Source organism: Misgurnus anguillicaudatus, chromosome 14 (assembly GCF_027580225.2).
Source record: "Misgurnus anguillicaudatus chromosome 14, ASM2758022v2, whole genome shotgun sequence".
Lineage (NCBI taxonomy): Eukaryota > Metazoa > Chordata > Actinopteri > Cypriniformes > Cobitidae > Misgurnus > Misgurnus anguillicaudatus.
Window position 1 is genome coordinate 12794220 of NC_073350.2, and position 18811 is coordinate 12813030.

At 37.3% G+C, this 18811-nt stretch overlaps 1 protein-coding gene across 4 annotated transcripts in view; it reads left to right on the plus strand.

Moving 5' to 3' along the window:
- Positions 1–18811, plus strand: part of srpk1b (SRSF protein kinase 1b) — a 54085-nt gene that overhangs the window by 23657 nt on the left and 11617 nt on the right. For all 4 annotated transcript variants that reach the window (XM_055183999.2, XM_055183997.2, XM_055183996.2 and 1 more), the window contains 4 exons: positions 15299–15417; positions 17300–17408; positions 17495–17582; positions 18485–18572. In XM_055183999.2, coding sequence (XP_055039974.2) covers positions 15299–15417; positions 17300–17408; positions 17495–17582; positions 18485–18572 — 404 coding nt within the window. The remainder of the gene's footprint in view (positions 1–15298; positions 15418–17299; positions 17409–17494; positions 17583–18484; positions 18573–18811) is intronic.

Here is an 18811-nt window from a genome sequence, read left to right on the forward strand (position 1 = left end):
ATTCGGACCGCAGAAAGATTTTTATTTACTTAGTTGTATATCCGTTTGATTATTGATGTAAACGTTTACGTGTCGTATCTAAAAGCGCATGTTAAACGCGTGTCAACGCGCTGCTTTGTTCTTTCAAAAGTGCGTGAGAGGATGCGCGTCTTTCGTTGCTACGCATTCATGAGACGCGCTTTCTGTGACAGCGAGAATAAGGAATGCGTGATCAGATTTTTCATCTGCACATCATGTCAATCATATCATTGTGCCAATGCGATCAGCTGGTCGGGACAGAGAAGAGCTGTAACCCGGGCTTACTCAGCTGTCACTCAGCTGCGGAGGGGTTCGTAAGTAAAGTCACAGCTTACATTGATGACACAAGCAAAGATTAGGAGAAACGTGCAAAAGATCAAAGATGGCAATGTATGCAACTCACTAATCTCAAAATGAGTGTATAATAAGTATATCATCGTGTTGCTTGCTATGCAGTTACACATAGAGCAGTAATATTATTTTTATACAGAGATGGTACATAACCAATTCAATACTGTGAGTTAAACAATCCAAAATAAATCAAAACAGAAAATTTTTGGTGGCAAAAATGTAGGCTAATAGTTCATAAATGTATTCAGGAATTGAATTTGTTAGTTCAAGGTTTTGGTAGAAAAAGTTTAAGAGAAGGTTAAGAAAAGAGTTACCTTCTGTTATAAAATAATGTAAAAAAGAACTTTGCAGTAGTATTTTATTTATTATTTTTTCATTTTATATATATTTTATATGTTATATTTTAATAAAAAGTGTTTAAAAAAGTGTAAACAAATTGTAAAAAAAAGTTTATAGTAATAAACAACCTGCAGTTTAATGTTTGCATTTCTCCCTTACTGTACCGAAAATGAACCGAACCGTGGCTTTAAAACCGGGGTTCGCACCGAACCGTGATTTTTGCGTACCGTTACACCCCTACCAGATAATGTTGTCACCAACTTATTTAGACATGCATAAATTGACCTCCTGCATTCCAAACAGGAGCTGCATGAAACAGCCAAACTTCGACTCGACTCTATATCTCAAATATTCAGATAGTTCAGACTGTCCTCTCCGACCATCCAATATTCACAAAACAACCATGGTCAGAACAATAGTACAAATAGAAGACTAGTTGTCATGACAATCCAAGGTATCTCAGTTTAACTTATTGCACAAGTTACATTTTCAGAATGTCCTTTTTACTATATACATATCAGTGATTCTTGGGAATTTGGATAAAACAGGTTTAAATTTTGAAAAAAAAGTTAGTTAAATTACAAAATCTGAAGGTATATCATTATAGACCAAGGTCTTGGCTGTTCAGCAATTTACTGGTACAACCTCCCCTGTTCGTATTTTTCCAGTTATTAATCATGCAACATTTGCTTTAAGCCTAAATAGAAAACATAATGATTTTTTTATTTAATAAACATATTTTTGTATTAACAGAGACTATTATTTTAATAACTCAACAGCACTGAAGAAACGTATTGTAAGCATATTCATTTAAAACAAATAAAACTCCTTCTGACGGTGGTGACATTGGCCTTATTATTCCAAAATGTATAAAACTCAAGTCAATGGCTTCTTGCTTAAACTTTATGTAAATATTTGGTCCAAAAAATAACAATCCTGAGCACTGTGATGAACAAATATCAAATCATAACTTCCTAAAATACATAAAACCTGACAGAAAAGACAGAAAAGCTGACGGTGGTGACAAAAACCTAATATAGAAAAAAAATAGATGAGTTGTTCACATTAGCCATCTTGTTTCCCCTCTGTTGCTAGCTACTTCAGACCTCTTCTTAAAATGATACATTTATTTCATAATCTAATTTAATATTTTTTTTACAAAGATGACAGTGTTGACATGTTATGGTTGTCACAGTAGCAGTGTCCAATAATATGAACAAGATTAAGAGAAAATAGCAAACATACAGGAGCTTGAGTGATCTTGAAGCATGCAGAAGAGCTGAAGGTTTGAAAATGGGGTCCTCAGGAATGCAGTTGACCCTGTAGTTGTCAGATTTTATTGCTTTTTATAAATATCTGACGGTGGTGACGAATATGTGGTAGGGCTGCACGATAATGAGAAAATATGCGATATGCGATAGTTCTGTTGGTGGGTGCGATGGCGATATGCCTTGCGATGTGTCTTACTTAGAGAAATTATTTTTTTATTTGCTTTTATTTTAGCATTTAGATATGCAATGAAATAAAGAGGTAATGCATATTCTTAAGATGTAATTAAACTATGCTATACATGTGACAAAAAACTAGTAATGTGTGACCATAACGCAGTACTTTGATTTATTGAATATTTATATTAATTTCATAAATCCAACCACTCCAAAATCTCTTTCCTTTCTCTTTGACATGAACAAAGCTGAATGAACTTGTAAATATGACCCCCTTTGAAGGGATTTATTAACATTGTGAGAGGTGTAGAAAGACTAACTTTATACAATAAAATGTATAGTATATTAATGATAGACAATGCAGGTCTATGGATTATAAAGTTGATAGGTTTGTGTAGAAGCAGTAAAAGTGCCTCTCTTTCTATTCCTCTGTTGCAGATTAAAAGAGCTTAATCCGTCATTACTTTAGATTCAAAAGTATACTCTATATAAAGTATGTAGATTCAGCTTACATAATGACTGTTTGACAGTTTTAGCTGCTCGTTCAGTACAATGGGCTTGGCATTAACATTGATTATTTGCTACCATCTTTGTAGCAAACATTTTAGATATAAAAAGACGGTTCATTGATAATAATATTATAAACATGGAAGAAAGAAAGTGCACCGCGTGGCCGTCACTTTATATAAACAAGAGTAAGTTTTCATCGCCAAAGAAACCGGAGGCACGCTTGAGACTGCACATGCGCTATAGTGCGTTAGCGCTGACTCTTCACGGCCATCTCTGATCGACTTGGGTTTAAAGAGACCCGGTACCTGAAGTAATTAAAATGGGACCGAGTCGGACCCGACTGACCTTTCAAAATATAGACTCGTTTCCTTCCGTGAAGACCTCTAATGGATCCAACTATGATCAAGTTCAGGAACATGGAAGGATACAATGTGACAGCTTTGCGTCGCACCTAATTCATCGAGAAACAGAAAGCACGTGAACGCACAGCGAACTCATCAGAAAAGACACGACGTGCTCGCACGCATAATGTCATTATCACGGACAAAAAAGACAAAATTTGATGCTAAATATACGTGGGCAGTTGTTAATATACTTGAGAGAGCCGCCCAAGTAAAGTAAGTGTGTGGGAACCACCTTCTGATTGGTGTAATTTGGACGATCTAAGCATGCAACACACAAATGATAGACACGTAAAATAAATGCAAGTTATCGCAGCTCCCTGCGATATGCATATCGCTTACACAGTTATCGCGACGGCGATACATTTTCGATATATCGTGCAGCCCTAATATGTGGGACACATTTTGAGCAATCACAAAATAATAGTAAATATTGTTCAAAACTCACTGTTTATAGTTTTTAATACATATCACAATGTACTCTTTCATGTGGTAAATATATTATTCAATTCAATTATTACTTTTGGCTTTTTTAACCAAGTTGAAATGATTATCTCTTAACCGAGGACAGCTGATTTTGTAGGCAATGGGCCAGCATATTATCATTAAATTAATACAAAATAAAAATAAACTATAAACGAACCTTACATATGTGCAAAGGACCCCCTGATTATAACATTGATTCTTTTTCTTCATGAAAATGTTATTAATTTCCAACAGAATTAACACTTTTCTTAGTGGGACATGTTTTTGCCAAAGTTTCAAGAATCAGTGATATATTTTACATTAACATAACATTCCAGCAGTCATTAAAGGGCCTTTTTACACCTGGTCACTTCTCTTATCACTTCTCTGAGAATTGTTAAAACCGTTCCATTTACATTTGACCACATAAATGACATAACACACGCTGTTTCTGCTCATCTCATGTTAATCTTGAGTACCTATAGAGTGGTATAACATTTAGTTTTATCAGACTTATTAAAAGACAGTTCAGCTTTAGCGGATGTTTCCAGGAAACCCTGACCACCCCTGGGGGCGTGCCGCAGGAGGAGCGAGTCACGAGCAACAACACTGGATAACTTGTAGGGATGGGCACGAGTACTCAATTGCTCGAGTACTCAGACGTGGCATCAATGATCGATCATGAAAACGATGATCATGTGGGTGTATTTATAAATTTTTGTGGTTATGGCGGCATTTGGATGTCTGGTTAGCGTTACAAGGGCCTGCGGTAGAAAGACTGGGTGAGCGTGTTTGACGTTGTGTTGAGCTACGCAGACAGGCGTATGACATCAGTAACGTTACCATTCGTGGCTCTATGGTGATGATTTTGAGATTCAGTTCGGTAGGATAAAAAATACAGTCAGTTAGATGCAAAATGTACAGCGCCATCCCCTTATATCATCTCATATTTAAATATTGAGATGCCAGAGAGCGATACAAGCATATCTTGACTGAGAACAGGTGAGAGGACAACACGACACAGCTAATCGCTAAAATGATTGCAAAGACTTAAAGCTGCTTAATGTTATGAAGCTTGTGCTTTGGCTGGATGCGTTCAATCCGCGCTGTTATTGTGCACATACACAACGGGAGTTAAACTTTCTCTCCAGTACATAACTTTGTTTAATTCTTGCATTTTGTGCAGATAGAGATGCATGTTGTATAAAACATTTATTTTTTATATAAGGCTTAATATTATGTAGAGTGCGTCATATAGAAAGTGCATCAGTTTATGTTTATTAACCCTTTAGTTTCACTTCATCACGCAGCTTTTCCTGTTAGAGGTTTCTGTTAAAAACATCTAGTATGTGTTCATTTTTCTGTTATAAGCCCTTTTCACACAGACATTCCGTAAAATACACGGGAAAGGCATCCGGGATTTTTCCGGGATCCTTAGATTTTTTGTTCATTCACACTGCCATGATTACCTGGCATCTGATGGTCCCGGAAAGACACGTGACTTGTTGAAAGTCCCGCCCTCTCTTCTACGCAGCGTCTGAAGTTTGCATATTATTTCTTATTTCTCTCTTCAGAAACCACTCGCGTGCATTTTGTTTATGATAAGACTATAAAGGAGCGCGTGAACGCACAGTTCTATGCTGGTGAATGATCTCAGCTTCAGAATGGATATTTGACGAGCTCCCTGATCTCTGCTTTAATACAGTTTTCACACATTTCTCATCGTGATTGTTTATATGCATTTAAAACCCGCATTTTGAGGAGCTGAACGATATATCTTGTTGGGATGACGCGCGGGTATTTTCGTTTATTATAGCTCAAATGAGCATGTGACGCGATATTCTTTTATGCTGTTGAATGAACCAACTTCATGTTGCCATGACACGCGCGTCCTCACTACGGCACGTGCGTCATTGTTTATGCGTCTCATTTATCATTTCCTGATAACTTCTTCAATCTAGTTTGCAACATTTCTCGTGGTGAATGTTTATATGCATGTTATCCTTCGTTTTAAGGAGCTGAACTATAACTTTTGTTGTTCTGACACGCCCATTATGTCATTCTTTCAGCTTCTTGTTAACACAGAGGGTTATCCGTGTATCTTACTAGGTCCTCTTTCCGGCAACGATCCCAGAAGATTAACGGGACGAGTTTGTGTTCACACAGACGCTTGTCAGGCAATTTTACAGGTATTTTCTGGGACCAAAGGTCTGTGTGAATGGGGTTATAGTTTCTTCAAAATTAAATTTTTTTGAGTGTTTTTAATTAAAAATATTTTTATTTTCACCATGACATATTTGCCCTGCCCCTTTGATTGCCTCGCCCCCAGTTAGTCAAGTATGTGTTTTTCAGACCTATGGATTAATCGAAATGAAAAAATGACATAAATGCACATCCCTAATAACTTATGATTTATGTTTGTCATTTACATTATATGCACTTACACGCCGATGTCCAATATAACACATAAGTCTTACATGGATGTTGTCGCCATGTTTCTACAGTAGCCCTAAATCAGGGGTGCCCAAAGTTTCCTGCAGAGTTTAGCTCCAACACCCCTGCTCTAAACAAACTATAGGGTATATAAAATCCCCTATAAAATCTGGGATTTTTTTATTATGGAAACTTTAGTTTTCAGGTTTGTTTGACTACTCTGTCTAATACCTTCATCGTTGCTTTGAGTTTTCAGTGCATAACCTGTCTGGGTTGCTTAACTATCACAAGGTTGTGTGTGCATTAGCGTCTATGGTCAGCAAACACATGTAAGAAATGCAAGCATCTTGGCAAATAGAGGTCATGATGTCCAGACAGCTTGATAAATATTTGTGGGTTGGCGGTTGCTCAAGTCTCAACGAGGTCAGTCAATGTAGTGAAGTGTTTAAGAGATCCTGTATTGCTGCCACAGTCTTGACTCTTGAGTAAGGCACTTGAACCCTGATTGTTTCATCTGGGAGTTATCCTCCTTTCACACTTTATGCATTGTCTCGATTCAAAGTCTTGTTGTTGGCAGATTTTGGTTTGTTGTATGAACAAAAATAACTAACATCCTATTCGACAGAATGGAAAGGGCAAGTGACTATTTAGTCTGACACCAAAGAAATGCAAGCCATTTTGGTATGCTTGGTTTTTACTGTCTGATCTGACAACAGTAGAAAAAATGAAACCGCCCACAATCTCTCCAGACATTCGGGTTTCACATTAGGCAACGTCTCTCCTCTCCATCCTCTCCATATAACAGAGCAGCTAAAATCTGAAGAGAGACTGTAGACCGATTGTCTTAATGCTAAACTTTTTCCCTATAGTTTTCAGGAACAAAACATCAATCATCACAGTGGTTACAAGGGATGGGCGATATAGCACAGATGTACATTACGATGATATGAGTCATTTAATTTCACCTTTATATTTACGTGTCAGGTCGCAACATTGCTCAGCAACCGTAAGCAACTATAGTCCCACCTAACAGCACTACTTAATAATTTTGCCTTGACTTGTTTGGGACACGTGTCGCGCTGCATCACGTGTTCATTTCCTAAAGCAGTCCTGCCCATGATTAGGATGCAAATTTGTTAACCACAGTATAGCAAAAAATTATTTTACAGGGGCTGTGTTCTCAGTGTGTTGTCGTAGTATATTTCACACTACAACAGATTTGGCTATTAAAATAGTTTGATTAATGGACAGTCTCACTCTTAATATGTCTGTGTTCCAGTAATCCTAATGATGTTGTGCTGAAGTCTTTTATTTGTGCCCTAATGCTGAAGCTCTCATGAATTGTTGATTATATGTTTGCAATAATAACTCATTTCTCTTAGAGTACACTTTTCATCATCTTGTAATGGATGCAGCTGTGCTCGAATTGTAATTAATTGATAACGTCCGAGCTATAAGAGAACAGTCAAGTTAAACATATTTTGGGGAATCTTAAATTGGATACATTGAACAAATTACTAATGATATAATGTAGGGCTGCAACTAACACTTATTTTCATAATTGATTAATCCGAGGTTTATTATTATTTTCAGTTAATCGACTTAAATCTTATAAAAACCTAAATATTTACTAAATAAGGCAATAAATTAGGGTATTCATGTGTAAAAGTTAGGCCTGGGGCGGTAACTGGATTACCGCCATTCCGCGGTCACGTGACCCATTCCGCGGTCACGTGACCCATTCCGCGGGTCTAAGCTCCTCACCGTCATCACAGCAAAAAAATTGAAATACATTGGCCTACACTTGTGTATATGCGGGGATGTTATACACGCAGCTTGTTAACTGAACATTAACCGTTAACTGATATAATTTTAATAATAAATTGTCATTAAGTAGAAATACAGTTGACGGTTGTCTGTGACTTGGTAAAAGCAATACAAACATTTTATTTAATTTGAACATGCAAACAGCCACAACAGATCAACAACAGAATCAGGATTCATACATTCATACTAGCCTACCACAGTGGCCATTTCTATTCAAAAAGTTTTGCTTTTGGGTCTTCTTTCTCTGTTTGTGGAAAAAGAAAGATGTTGTTTATGGTAAGGGTCTAGGACAGAAGTGGTCTGCCCGAGCACGCGAGACAGAGGCGGTCTGCCCATACGTGCCCGAGACAGAGACGGACTTGCGCACACACACACACACACACGCATCTCCGTGCAGCTTCCAAGCTATACTCAAGCACGGACACTGTGGGCTCAAAATTAACTTTTTTATTTGGTAGCACTGGTGCATAACTGCATTACCAATATGCTATTACTACTAAATAGGCAATGTTTTAAAAAATACAACAAAAACATGCCATCAGCATTGTCATGTTGGACATCAACATTGACAACAAGGATGTTTGTCGCATGTCCATTCACCAGCGCATGCGCACATACACTATCAAAGACTCTTTGACAGACAGGTCGGTGTCTCCATCAATAATGATCACATTTGTCAAGACACTTCTTGTGTTTTTGGCACTTTCGCCATGTTTAAGCAAGGTCTGGCGCCACCAACACTGTTTTACAGGATTTACAATAAACACAGTAAGTTACATCAAGCCATTTTCATAGCGGAGACACTCGAAATCTTTAAGCCACACTCTCCGAAAGGTTTAAGTGTTTTTCCGTTGCTGGAGTCGCATTTGAATCCGGGTCGTCGTCATTAATTACAGTAGTAACACTGGCTGTAATCGGCTCGTTTTCGTCATGCTCGCGGTTCGTCTTTTCACATTTTCGCGTTTCACGTACCAACGTAGCACAGCAACAAGGAATGATTGACACTCATATTAGCCAATCTGCATTAAATGCAAGAACTTAATGGTGAAATTTGATTAAGGATTGAAATGTGGCGAAATGTCTGTAGGCACATGTGGATGCGCACAATGCGTTAAATTTTTTTCCTTTCAACTGATAATATTAATTGTTCAAGTTGTTAAATGTTGAAATTGAAGAAATGTTGAAGTAAATATTATTCACTTTACATGTTCCTTAAGTAATTTGCACATGTTTTGTATTGAATATAAATAAATCATGCATGTTATTTAACTCATTGTCTTGCCAATAAACCTCAAAACCGCAGGAATTTGATGATTATCGACCGCAGTAAGAAAAAATCCAAACCGGCCCAGCCCTAGAGAAGTGTACTTTTAAATATGCAAAAGCCACACACTACTATGTTTTACCAATATATTATTTTTGATTTAATTGTTTTAACCCTTAAATGAAAACTCCACTCTTATAAAAAATCCTGATAATTTACTTACTCAAATGTCATTCAAAATGCGGATGTCTGTCTTTGTTCAATCGAGAAGAAATGAAGAGTTTCGTTGCAAAACGAGATAAATCCATTTTTTTACATTTTTCTCAAAACATGTTTATTATTACGTTATCATGTTGTTATTATTTTGTTTTATGGTGCTTCTTAGCTGTATTTTTTTAGTTATGAAGGTTTAAATCAAAACAAACCAACTGCAGTTGCATTGAAATTAATTGGAATGCACAACCAAAAAACGAGATTTCTGAACAATTAAAAAACGGTGGTAATCTCGTTTTGCAACGAAACTCTTCAAATTATGTTTTTTGAGAAAAACATTCCAGGATTTTTCTTAATTTAATAGACTTTATTTGACATCAACAGTAAACAGTTTCAATGCAGTTTAAAATTGCAGTTTCAACGCAGCTTCAAAGGGCTCTAAACGATCCCACACAAGGCATTAAGTGTCTTATCTAGCAAGACAATTGTCATTTTTGGCAAGAAAACAAAAGAAATGCACTTTTAAACCACAACTTTTGTGGTGTGACATGCTAGCGTGACCTTACGTATTGCGTAAGCATGTTAAAAGATCACGCATGATGTATGCGAAACTACCGCCCCAGTGTTGGAGAAAGAGGACCGTTCTGATGATGTTCTATGTAGATTTATACTAATTAATGTCTTTGTGTCAGTTTATTCTTTAAAATGGTCCGCAAATATGCATTTTTAAATTTGAGACGTCACACGTAACCTTTTGATGTGATAATGTAATTTTAAACTGCATTGAACTGTAAAATGTTGGGTTCATTAAAGTCTATTAAAGTAAGAAAAATCCTGACTTTTTTTACTCATAAAACGTAATTTCTTTTTGACTAAACAAAGAAAGGCATAAACAACTTGGATGACATAGGGGTGAGTAAATTATCAGGATTCTTTTTATGAAAGTGGAATATTCTTTTAAAAAAGTTTGCTAAAAAGCTTTTAAATAGTAAAACATTTTTAAATTTTAAAATAGTAATAAATAAAACGTATTGAGTCTTTAGGGATGTGAAGAATTTTTTCCACAGATTAATAAACTTGTTTTAAATCTTCAACTTTACACCTTGATGAGAATTAATATTACTAGTATTAACAGAATAAATAAGCCACTATGATATAAAAGTGATATACATGCATTGTTACAGTAATAAGAAAACCTGCATTTCCTTCTTACTTTAAACCAGAATGCTTAGTTTGTGGTTCTTTATTATTTTTATGAAGACTTAACAACAATTAAACAAATACAAACTCACTTATATTAACCTCCTAAGACCTGAGCTTTGATTTGTCTTTTTTAAGATTTCTTCCAGTTATTTGGGGTTAGGAAGAACCAAATAAATATAATAACAAAATACTTTTCTTTGAACATGAAGCAGTGTAATTGTCAACTTGTCACAACAGGTTCCAGTTACACAGAATTACGTATTATGGTGCAATCAACAAAAAATGTGATGTCCACATAGGTCTTAGGAGGTTAAATGACTAAATTAAACCTTTATTAAACAGCATTCTTTTGCGCTTTTGCTTCTGTCATTGTCCTGTCCGGTTGCCAGATCCGCGTAACACGACCAGCCCTATGGCTATTCAAAATGAATCCAAAACAGCACCTGACTTGTATTATAAGCACACAGCTTGCGCTGTATGAAGCAGATTTGTGTCCGCGCTGTTCGACAGTGGTGCAAGACCTTGTGACATCACAGACCAACCAATCGATAATGAGATATGCTGACAACAGCTAATTACATAATGGTTTATTATCAATTGTGTCGATTAGTTGTTGCAGCCCTAATATGATGTATTATGGAATGCCTAAAAATGTATAAATATATTTTAGAGGCACCTTTATTTTGACCATTTACATAACATTAATCCACATTTGATTAGAAATGTATTTATTTTGATCTAAGCTGTTCCTTTGAGATATAATGTCTTCATACAGGAGAACTCTGCAGAGGTACAGTTGCCCAAACAGTGGGGTTGACTCTCAGGGATACTGTTGTTATAACATCTGTTCTGCACTGAGCCAGGGGTGTTTGTTGTTTTGTTTGTGTTTGTTTGTACATATAACTCCCACCTCTCAAAGCAGCATTCAGACGTACCTCTACTAATAAACTCCCACTTGCAAAGGCTTAAATAATCTCTGCTGTAACATAGCCAGCATTGAACAGCTTTAAACGCACAAATGCACACTTATTATGGACAGACACATCTGTTTGGACTTACATTAGACTATAAATACATATTGTGTTCATAAAGTTGGTTTGCTTTGTAAACTGTGAGAGCAGATTTTGAAAAATCTTTGATATTTAAAGCAATGTTTGCCATGTTGTGGCTATATTTGTCACCGATGGTGCCTACATTATTGAAATACTTAGTGCCACACAAAATTGAGTCTGCCTGGGAAATGAAAAGAGATCAGAGTTTCTCAATTAAAAGATTTCATCTGTCATATGTGATGATGCTCCTATCAGTTGGTGACCCGAATCCTGGGATTTATGGGGAAATGGTTCTGTATTTCCCTGATCCAATCAGTGTCATGTTTTCAAGGGTGTCAGTCTGTTTTGTTTAAATCTGTTTTTTATCCATAATTTTTTCAGATCCACAGTTTTAATTTCCACTACTATCTGTTTATTTTGGCCAGGTGTGTTTTCTTCAAATGTATTAAACTAAACCAACAGCCTGTAATGGGAATCTGCCTCGAGTTCAACATACATGTTTAATAGCTCGCTATATTTGATCTGCCACTGCTGTGTGAATTGTTTATAAGCCATATCGAAAATTACTTTTTCAAAGAATTTTCCCCCCTGTTCGAGTGTCCTTGTAGAGGCGTAGGTTGTTTTCGGCTCGAACTTTCAAGCCACTGTTATGAGCCTGGTTTAAGATGCAGAAAATTGCCAATTTCTTCAGGGATTATGATAGAGTCAGCAGAAACTGCGTAAAGCTGCATGTCTAATTGTGTTAATGCTAACTGCTGGTGTAACCCACCATTTGAAAAAGCACAGGGAAAAGCAAGATGTTAAAAAGGTGAGTTAGATATAGATGGTTTCATCGGACGCACGTGCGCTGACGCGATACACGTCTGGATCTGAACTTTACTTCCGGTTTGGTTTTTTTAATGGTCTGACTAGTTGCTAAACTGATCTCTTGTACAAATGCCTCGTTGAAAATATCAAATGTTTTGGGTTTCCAGGTAATCTATGTGTTGTTTTTTTACTTGTTATATAAATAAACTACGTTTAAAGAACTTTGTTGTTATTTATTCTTAGCGGAGTTTACCGGAAGTTACGTGCGGACCACAACAGCCGCTTGTTTATGTTGTTACTGCTGAAACCGTCTATATAGTATTATGGAGCACAAATCTATGAATAAAACATATTGCAGATTGCAAAATGGTACAGCAATTTGCTCTTGGCCTTATTTTTGACAAAAGTAGACCCATTTATCATTAAATGTTGGCAGGGCATTTATGGTTAAATAATGAATGCAATTTTTTTTTACAGTGGTCAGGTCTGTCCATCAAAAAAGGTGAAAAAATTGTCCCATGCTGTCACTAGGACAGTCCCCTCTTAAAAAGCACACCTTTGCATCTAAAGATTTCATACATGAGGTACATATTGGTACCAAATGTAGTACACACATCTGTACCTAAATGGTACATATTAGAACCTTTCCAAACGGTACTGCCTCAGTGACTGCTTGGGACCATTTTTTTACTTTTTCTGACATTAAAACCATTCAAGGTTCAAACAATAAGTCCATTCAAGGTTTACATTGTGTAAGTACACATGTACCTTGGGAATCAAACCCATAACCTTTATGCTGAACATCTCTTGCATATTTAATTAAATAGAAAAAGTAATAATTTGGAATTAACATGGTTAATACTTAATATCATTTGTAGGGATGGACGATATATCGGCAACATATCGTTATCGGCCGAAAACTGCTTATTTTTAATATTATCGGTTATCGGTCTGATAGCAAAATTAGGCCGATAAATGAAAGCCGATAAATGATGGATTATTTTGGTTTGTTGAACCACTTTACTTGCTCATTGCTGGCCATGTGGAGTTTTGATTGGTGCTTTCTGTGACATAGCACGAAGATGACACGTGTTGCGGGCTTGAGTATGCTAGTCTAGCGCAAAGACAAGATGTCCGCGGTCTGGGAGTTTTTCATTGTGAAATTAATATGAATATTTATCGGCCTATATTAGGGGTGGAACAATACATGTATTTGTTTCTAACCGAATCGGTACGGGGGTCACGGTTCGGTGCATGAATTTAAACGGAGAATACACTGTATGAAAATAAAAAAACTTGCGTGCAAAATAATTAATGTAATGCGGAACTACTGTTAGATACGCGGGTTCTTTATGAACAGCTAATCTGTTGCCCCGCTTTAGCTCTGAAGCTCTGATTGGCGCCGATGCATCCGAGCTCCGCCTATGTATGCGCTCTATCAGAGACCGTCTACATTCTGGCACTCTGCAGTTTTTTGTCACGTCGACCCCGGTCAAGTCAGTGAATGAGCAGCGAATGGCAAGTGGTGTTCCATAAGAGTTAGAGGCTCCGCCAGCCATCGCAAGTTTGGCAAAACTTCAGTTTTCCAGTCAGTTACAATAGTACAGGCGAGAGAGTGGTGGAAAAGACGAGGACTGTGCGTCGGCGTTGTTCAGCAGTTGTTAGGTATGTGAGTGGAAATGCATCTAATCAGGGCTCTCAAGTCTCACGCATTCACCTTGACAAACACGCATTTCAGTCAGTTCAAACGCCACACTTTGTATTTCTCACGCTGAGAAGTAGGAGATAAATTGTCCTGCTATATACAACAGGCATACGCAGGGCAGTTCTGTCGAGTTCAGCTGCTTTCATTTTTACGCGTGCTCAACTTTACGCAGCGCCATCAGCGTCAGAGTACCGCGAGAAATCTTGCGGAGGAGGCTGATTTCAATTCGCTCTCGCGTTACTCTGACGTCATCCACTTGTCGTTTCTTGCAGCGCCTCGTGAAGTCGAACACACCTATTAATTCATCCTAAGAGCCTTTTTTTTGTTCTTTAGTACATTAATATGGAATAAGGCCAAAATGTAATTTTAAAATGTATTTAGGTAACACTTGTAATACAATTGAACCCATATTTGTATGAAAGATAAGTACAAGATTACTTAAAGTGGTATACATTTTTGAAATACGAGATAGTATGTTAAATGCATTTCAGTTCATATTCATGACATCTCAAAATAACACTGATAAGGACACCTATGTTTTTAAGATTAGCTTAAGTTCTAAAAAAAATCTTTAATTTTTGTTTTGCTTTTCCCTCCATTGTACCGAAAGTGAATCGAACCGTGGCGCCTGAACCGAGGTACGAACCGAACCGGGACTTCTGTGTACCGTTCCACCCCTAATATATATATATATATATATATATCGGTTATCGGCCCCCAAATATAAAGAGTTATCGGTATCGGCCAAAATTTCCATATTGGTGCATCCCTAATCATTTGATTTATTTTATAATGAATGCAGATATTGGTTATGCTTTGCTGCAGCTGTTTTCACACTCAAGTCAAAAGACCATAAGATCTCGCTCAGCTTGACGCCTCTTAAGATTCATGCTGAGCTTGTGTTGGGAACCACAGAAGACCTTCTGTTATGCTGCAAAATCTCTGCGATCTTTTACTGTACCTTCTCTGATTTATAATGTTCATAAATGTTATCGACGCACATTAAAAGGGTCCAGTGGATACTTGTGGATTTTATGGTGCAATGTCAAGATATTGTTGGTAGAAAATTGTTAATGTATCAAAAGGATTTGATGTTATTGTCAATAACAGCGTTTTATGGGCTGCGGGTAACATTTGGCTCACTTCTCATGGCTAGCACGTCTACAGTATAATAAGGCATATGAAGACATTTAGCTGGAGGTGGTGACTGTTAGTCTGCTGTTGTTGCATCTGTTTTCTAACGATAAGCTTTCTTTCTTTTTCAGGCCTGAGCCCCACCCGAGGGGAGCCGCACAGCAGCCCGACTCTTCTCTGCAGGAGCAAGATGAGGAGATCTTGGGTTCTGATGATGAGGAGCAGGAAGACCCTAATGATTACTGCAAGGGTACGAGTCCAGTGCAGCTTATGCTGGAGTCAGACTTTTTTATCTCAACACCATGAATTATTTTTAGTTGTATATCCTAGCATATTAGTGGCAACGGCAGTGCAGGTCATTGCATCACCTGCAGCATCAATACTGTATATGACCAGCATTGTAACAAATTTTTTTATTATTTTGGTCGGAAGGAATAAGAAATGCCATCCTTGATAAACCTCTGGTAGTTATTACACTGTGAAAAGTTGTATGAAGATAAGCTTGTCTTGTGTGTCGGGTGTGAATTGTCTGAAATGCCTTTGTTTGAAATGTCTCTTTTTCAGTATTATCCGTGCCAAATTACATGCATTTGGCCGATGCCCTTATCTAAAGCGACTACAGGCTGATTACATCTGTGTTGAACCTACGCTATAGTGTATATATACGCTGTCAGTTTTCATTTACACATATTAGAGCTGCACGATTCTGTATAAAATAGAATCACAATTCTTTTGCTTAAAATAAAGATCACTATTCTCTCACGATTCTCAAGAACTTTGTTAATTTTAAAGATCTACAACCCCTGAACATTAGTTTAACATTAGTTTTTACAGGTCTAAAGAATTATGCTTCTGAAAGTTTCAGATAAGTGTATATAATCCTTAAATTTAGTTAATGTTAATTGTAGAGTGATTATGTATTCATTTTATTTAAAGAAAAACTTAAAAATATACATTTTAAGTAGCCTACATAAAAAACAATAAGTTTTGGTGCAAATTGCTGCCACATGGATTGACATTACTTTATGGTAATGAGCTATGACACGGTAACCAATCGCAAGGCAGGAACGTTCGGCGCAACCAATCGGAAGGTGTAAACCTTCCAAGGAATGCATTTGAGTGTCATCGTTTTTGACGCTCTCGTGTAAATAAATCTACATGACCGCTTAATCTTTACGCCCACTAGCTACTTGGGCCAAATACAGGAGAATGTAATGTAAGCAGTCAAGTGCAAAGACAGCAAGTGTGGTAATTTGGACGCAGTCAATGTTTCCCCCTGTGCTAAAAACCCTTTCAGAAGGGATAAGATTCGGAATAAGATCCTCCTTTTGGTACTAAAACAACATCAAGGTTCTTGTGATACGTACCTGCGCATTGCTCTCTTTGCTCTCTCGGTTTCTTTCTGTCTAACTTCTTGGCGAAAGCATCCGCTGTACCAGTGGAACAAGCATGAGCGCATCTGGCTTGCATAATAATAAATGTGACATTGCGGCCGCTGTGATGTGTTGTCGATAGAACTGCGTCTTTCCTCCATGAAAATATAATTGCGTGAATCGTGGAAATGCTGCATTAAGATCGTTTGGGGGTCGAATCGAGATCACAATCTTTTAACGATTAATCGTGCAGCTCTACAACTTTGTACCGAACACCTGGTTCATTAGTTTTTCCGTCGCAAGCGGAAATGCATTTAAGGAAATGTGATGCAGATTTTTTTTTACCTGGGGGAGGGGTTCTAGCAGACCAATCACAACGCTTGCTGTCTGCATAGAATTGACACATTGTTACATTTTGTTGAGAGGTGCGTGTCAGGCTACGTAGTGCTAACCACAGCAAATGCCGTAGCAACATCGTAAATCTGGTGCAGAAGTATAAATCAGGTTCTACACTACCTGCATTTTTAATCTCTGTGTGTTTCCTGGGAATTGAACCCATTTACTTTTAGGCTGCTAACGTAAGTCAGGAAATCAATTTTACAATTAATTTGATTGACTTGTAATAGTTATAGACCAACTTAAAGGTCAGTTTTATATTATTGGTTTAATTTTTATGTCAATATTAATTCAATTTTGGAATTCTGAACACTGTTTGTTGCCAACAGTGTCCTAATGGATAAAATAACATTTGTTTTATAGGCGGTTATCACCATGTCAAGATAGGGGATCTGTTCAATGGACGTTACCATGTAATCCGCAAGTTGGGATGGGGTCATTTTTCCACGGTTTGGCTTGCATGGGACATACAGTACGTCTGGTTTTCTCAGTACCATCATCTTACCGCAGTACAACTGCTCTGTGTTTAGTTGATGCTAATATATGTTTATCTTGCAGGGGGAAACGTTTTGTAGCAATGAAAGTGGTTAAAAGTGCAGAACACTACACAGAAACAGCACTCGATGAGATCAAGCTCCTGAGAGCGGTGAGACGCCTCTTGACACCAGCGCTGCCATAGAAACCATTATGATGAATTATTCCCAAGAGCATTTAGTGTCGGATAAATTTGCCACACTGTGTTCCTGAACGTAATGAAAGTCAGGTTTATCTGCATAGCGTGGGGTTTGCTAAATGAGTACTTTGTCAGGCTATATTTTTTCAATAAATCCAGGGTTTCCCGCAGAAAATTTGTTAGTTAAGGTGGTAGGGTTGTGCGAGTGGGCGGGGCAGAGGGCGTGACAATCAAAGGGGCGTATGTGTCATGATTAAATTAAAATATTTTTATTTAAAACTCTCAAATAAAACTTAATTTTGAAGAAAATATGACAGAAAATGAACACATACTAGATTATTAATGAATTAAATGTTTTCATTCATTCATTGAAGTGAAACTACAGGGTTAATAAACACAAATGTTGTAGAACGTCAGGCGAACGATGATAGATGGCGCAAGAATGGTAAAAACTGATTATTTCCCACTATTAATTACATTATCTTAAAGGAGTGTAACTACTGTAGCATGTAAATAATGCACATAAAGAAAGTTCAAGAGCGCTCAATAATTATATTTAATCAACAGGCAAGTGAAACCTAGCCAGCAGGTTGCTCAAACAACCAAATCACCAGCTAACTTACTTTAAATTTGCAAGAACTATAGACAGTGTGAAGCGCGTACGCGCTATTCTCCAAGATCCACTTGACGGGCTTTTGTGCAACGAAATTTTTTTTTTGGACGACCTAGTTAAGGTGGTTGAGTTTTAAAGCTTAGGTGGGCCGCCTGAACAGAAATGTGCTGCGGGAAACCCTGAAATCAAACAATACTGTTTTGAATTTTTTACCTACAAAACCTTACTGTTATTTGTTACCATTCCCATCTGGTCAATTCAGGTCAGAAACACAGACCAGAATGATCCCAGCAGGGAGAAGGTGGTGCAGTTATTGGACGACTTCAAGATCTCGGGCATGAACGGATCCCGTATCCTTTTAATACAGCGAACGTTTTTACCACTGCGGTGTGTCATGCAGGTGGCTTTTCACAAACAGTGTGAATACTTCACATACATCATTTATCCAAGGATCTACAGGTGTTTTGCTAGTAAACTTTGTATCCGCTTCCATATGAGGCACAATCTGTTGATCAACAGCTGTTGGACTAGGCACTATGCCCAGATTTGGCAAAACTCGCTCATTTATTTGAGATGAACAGCTCATAAT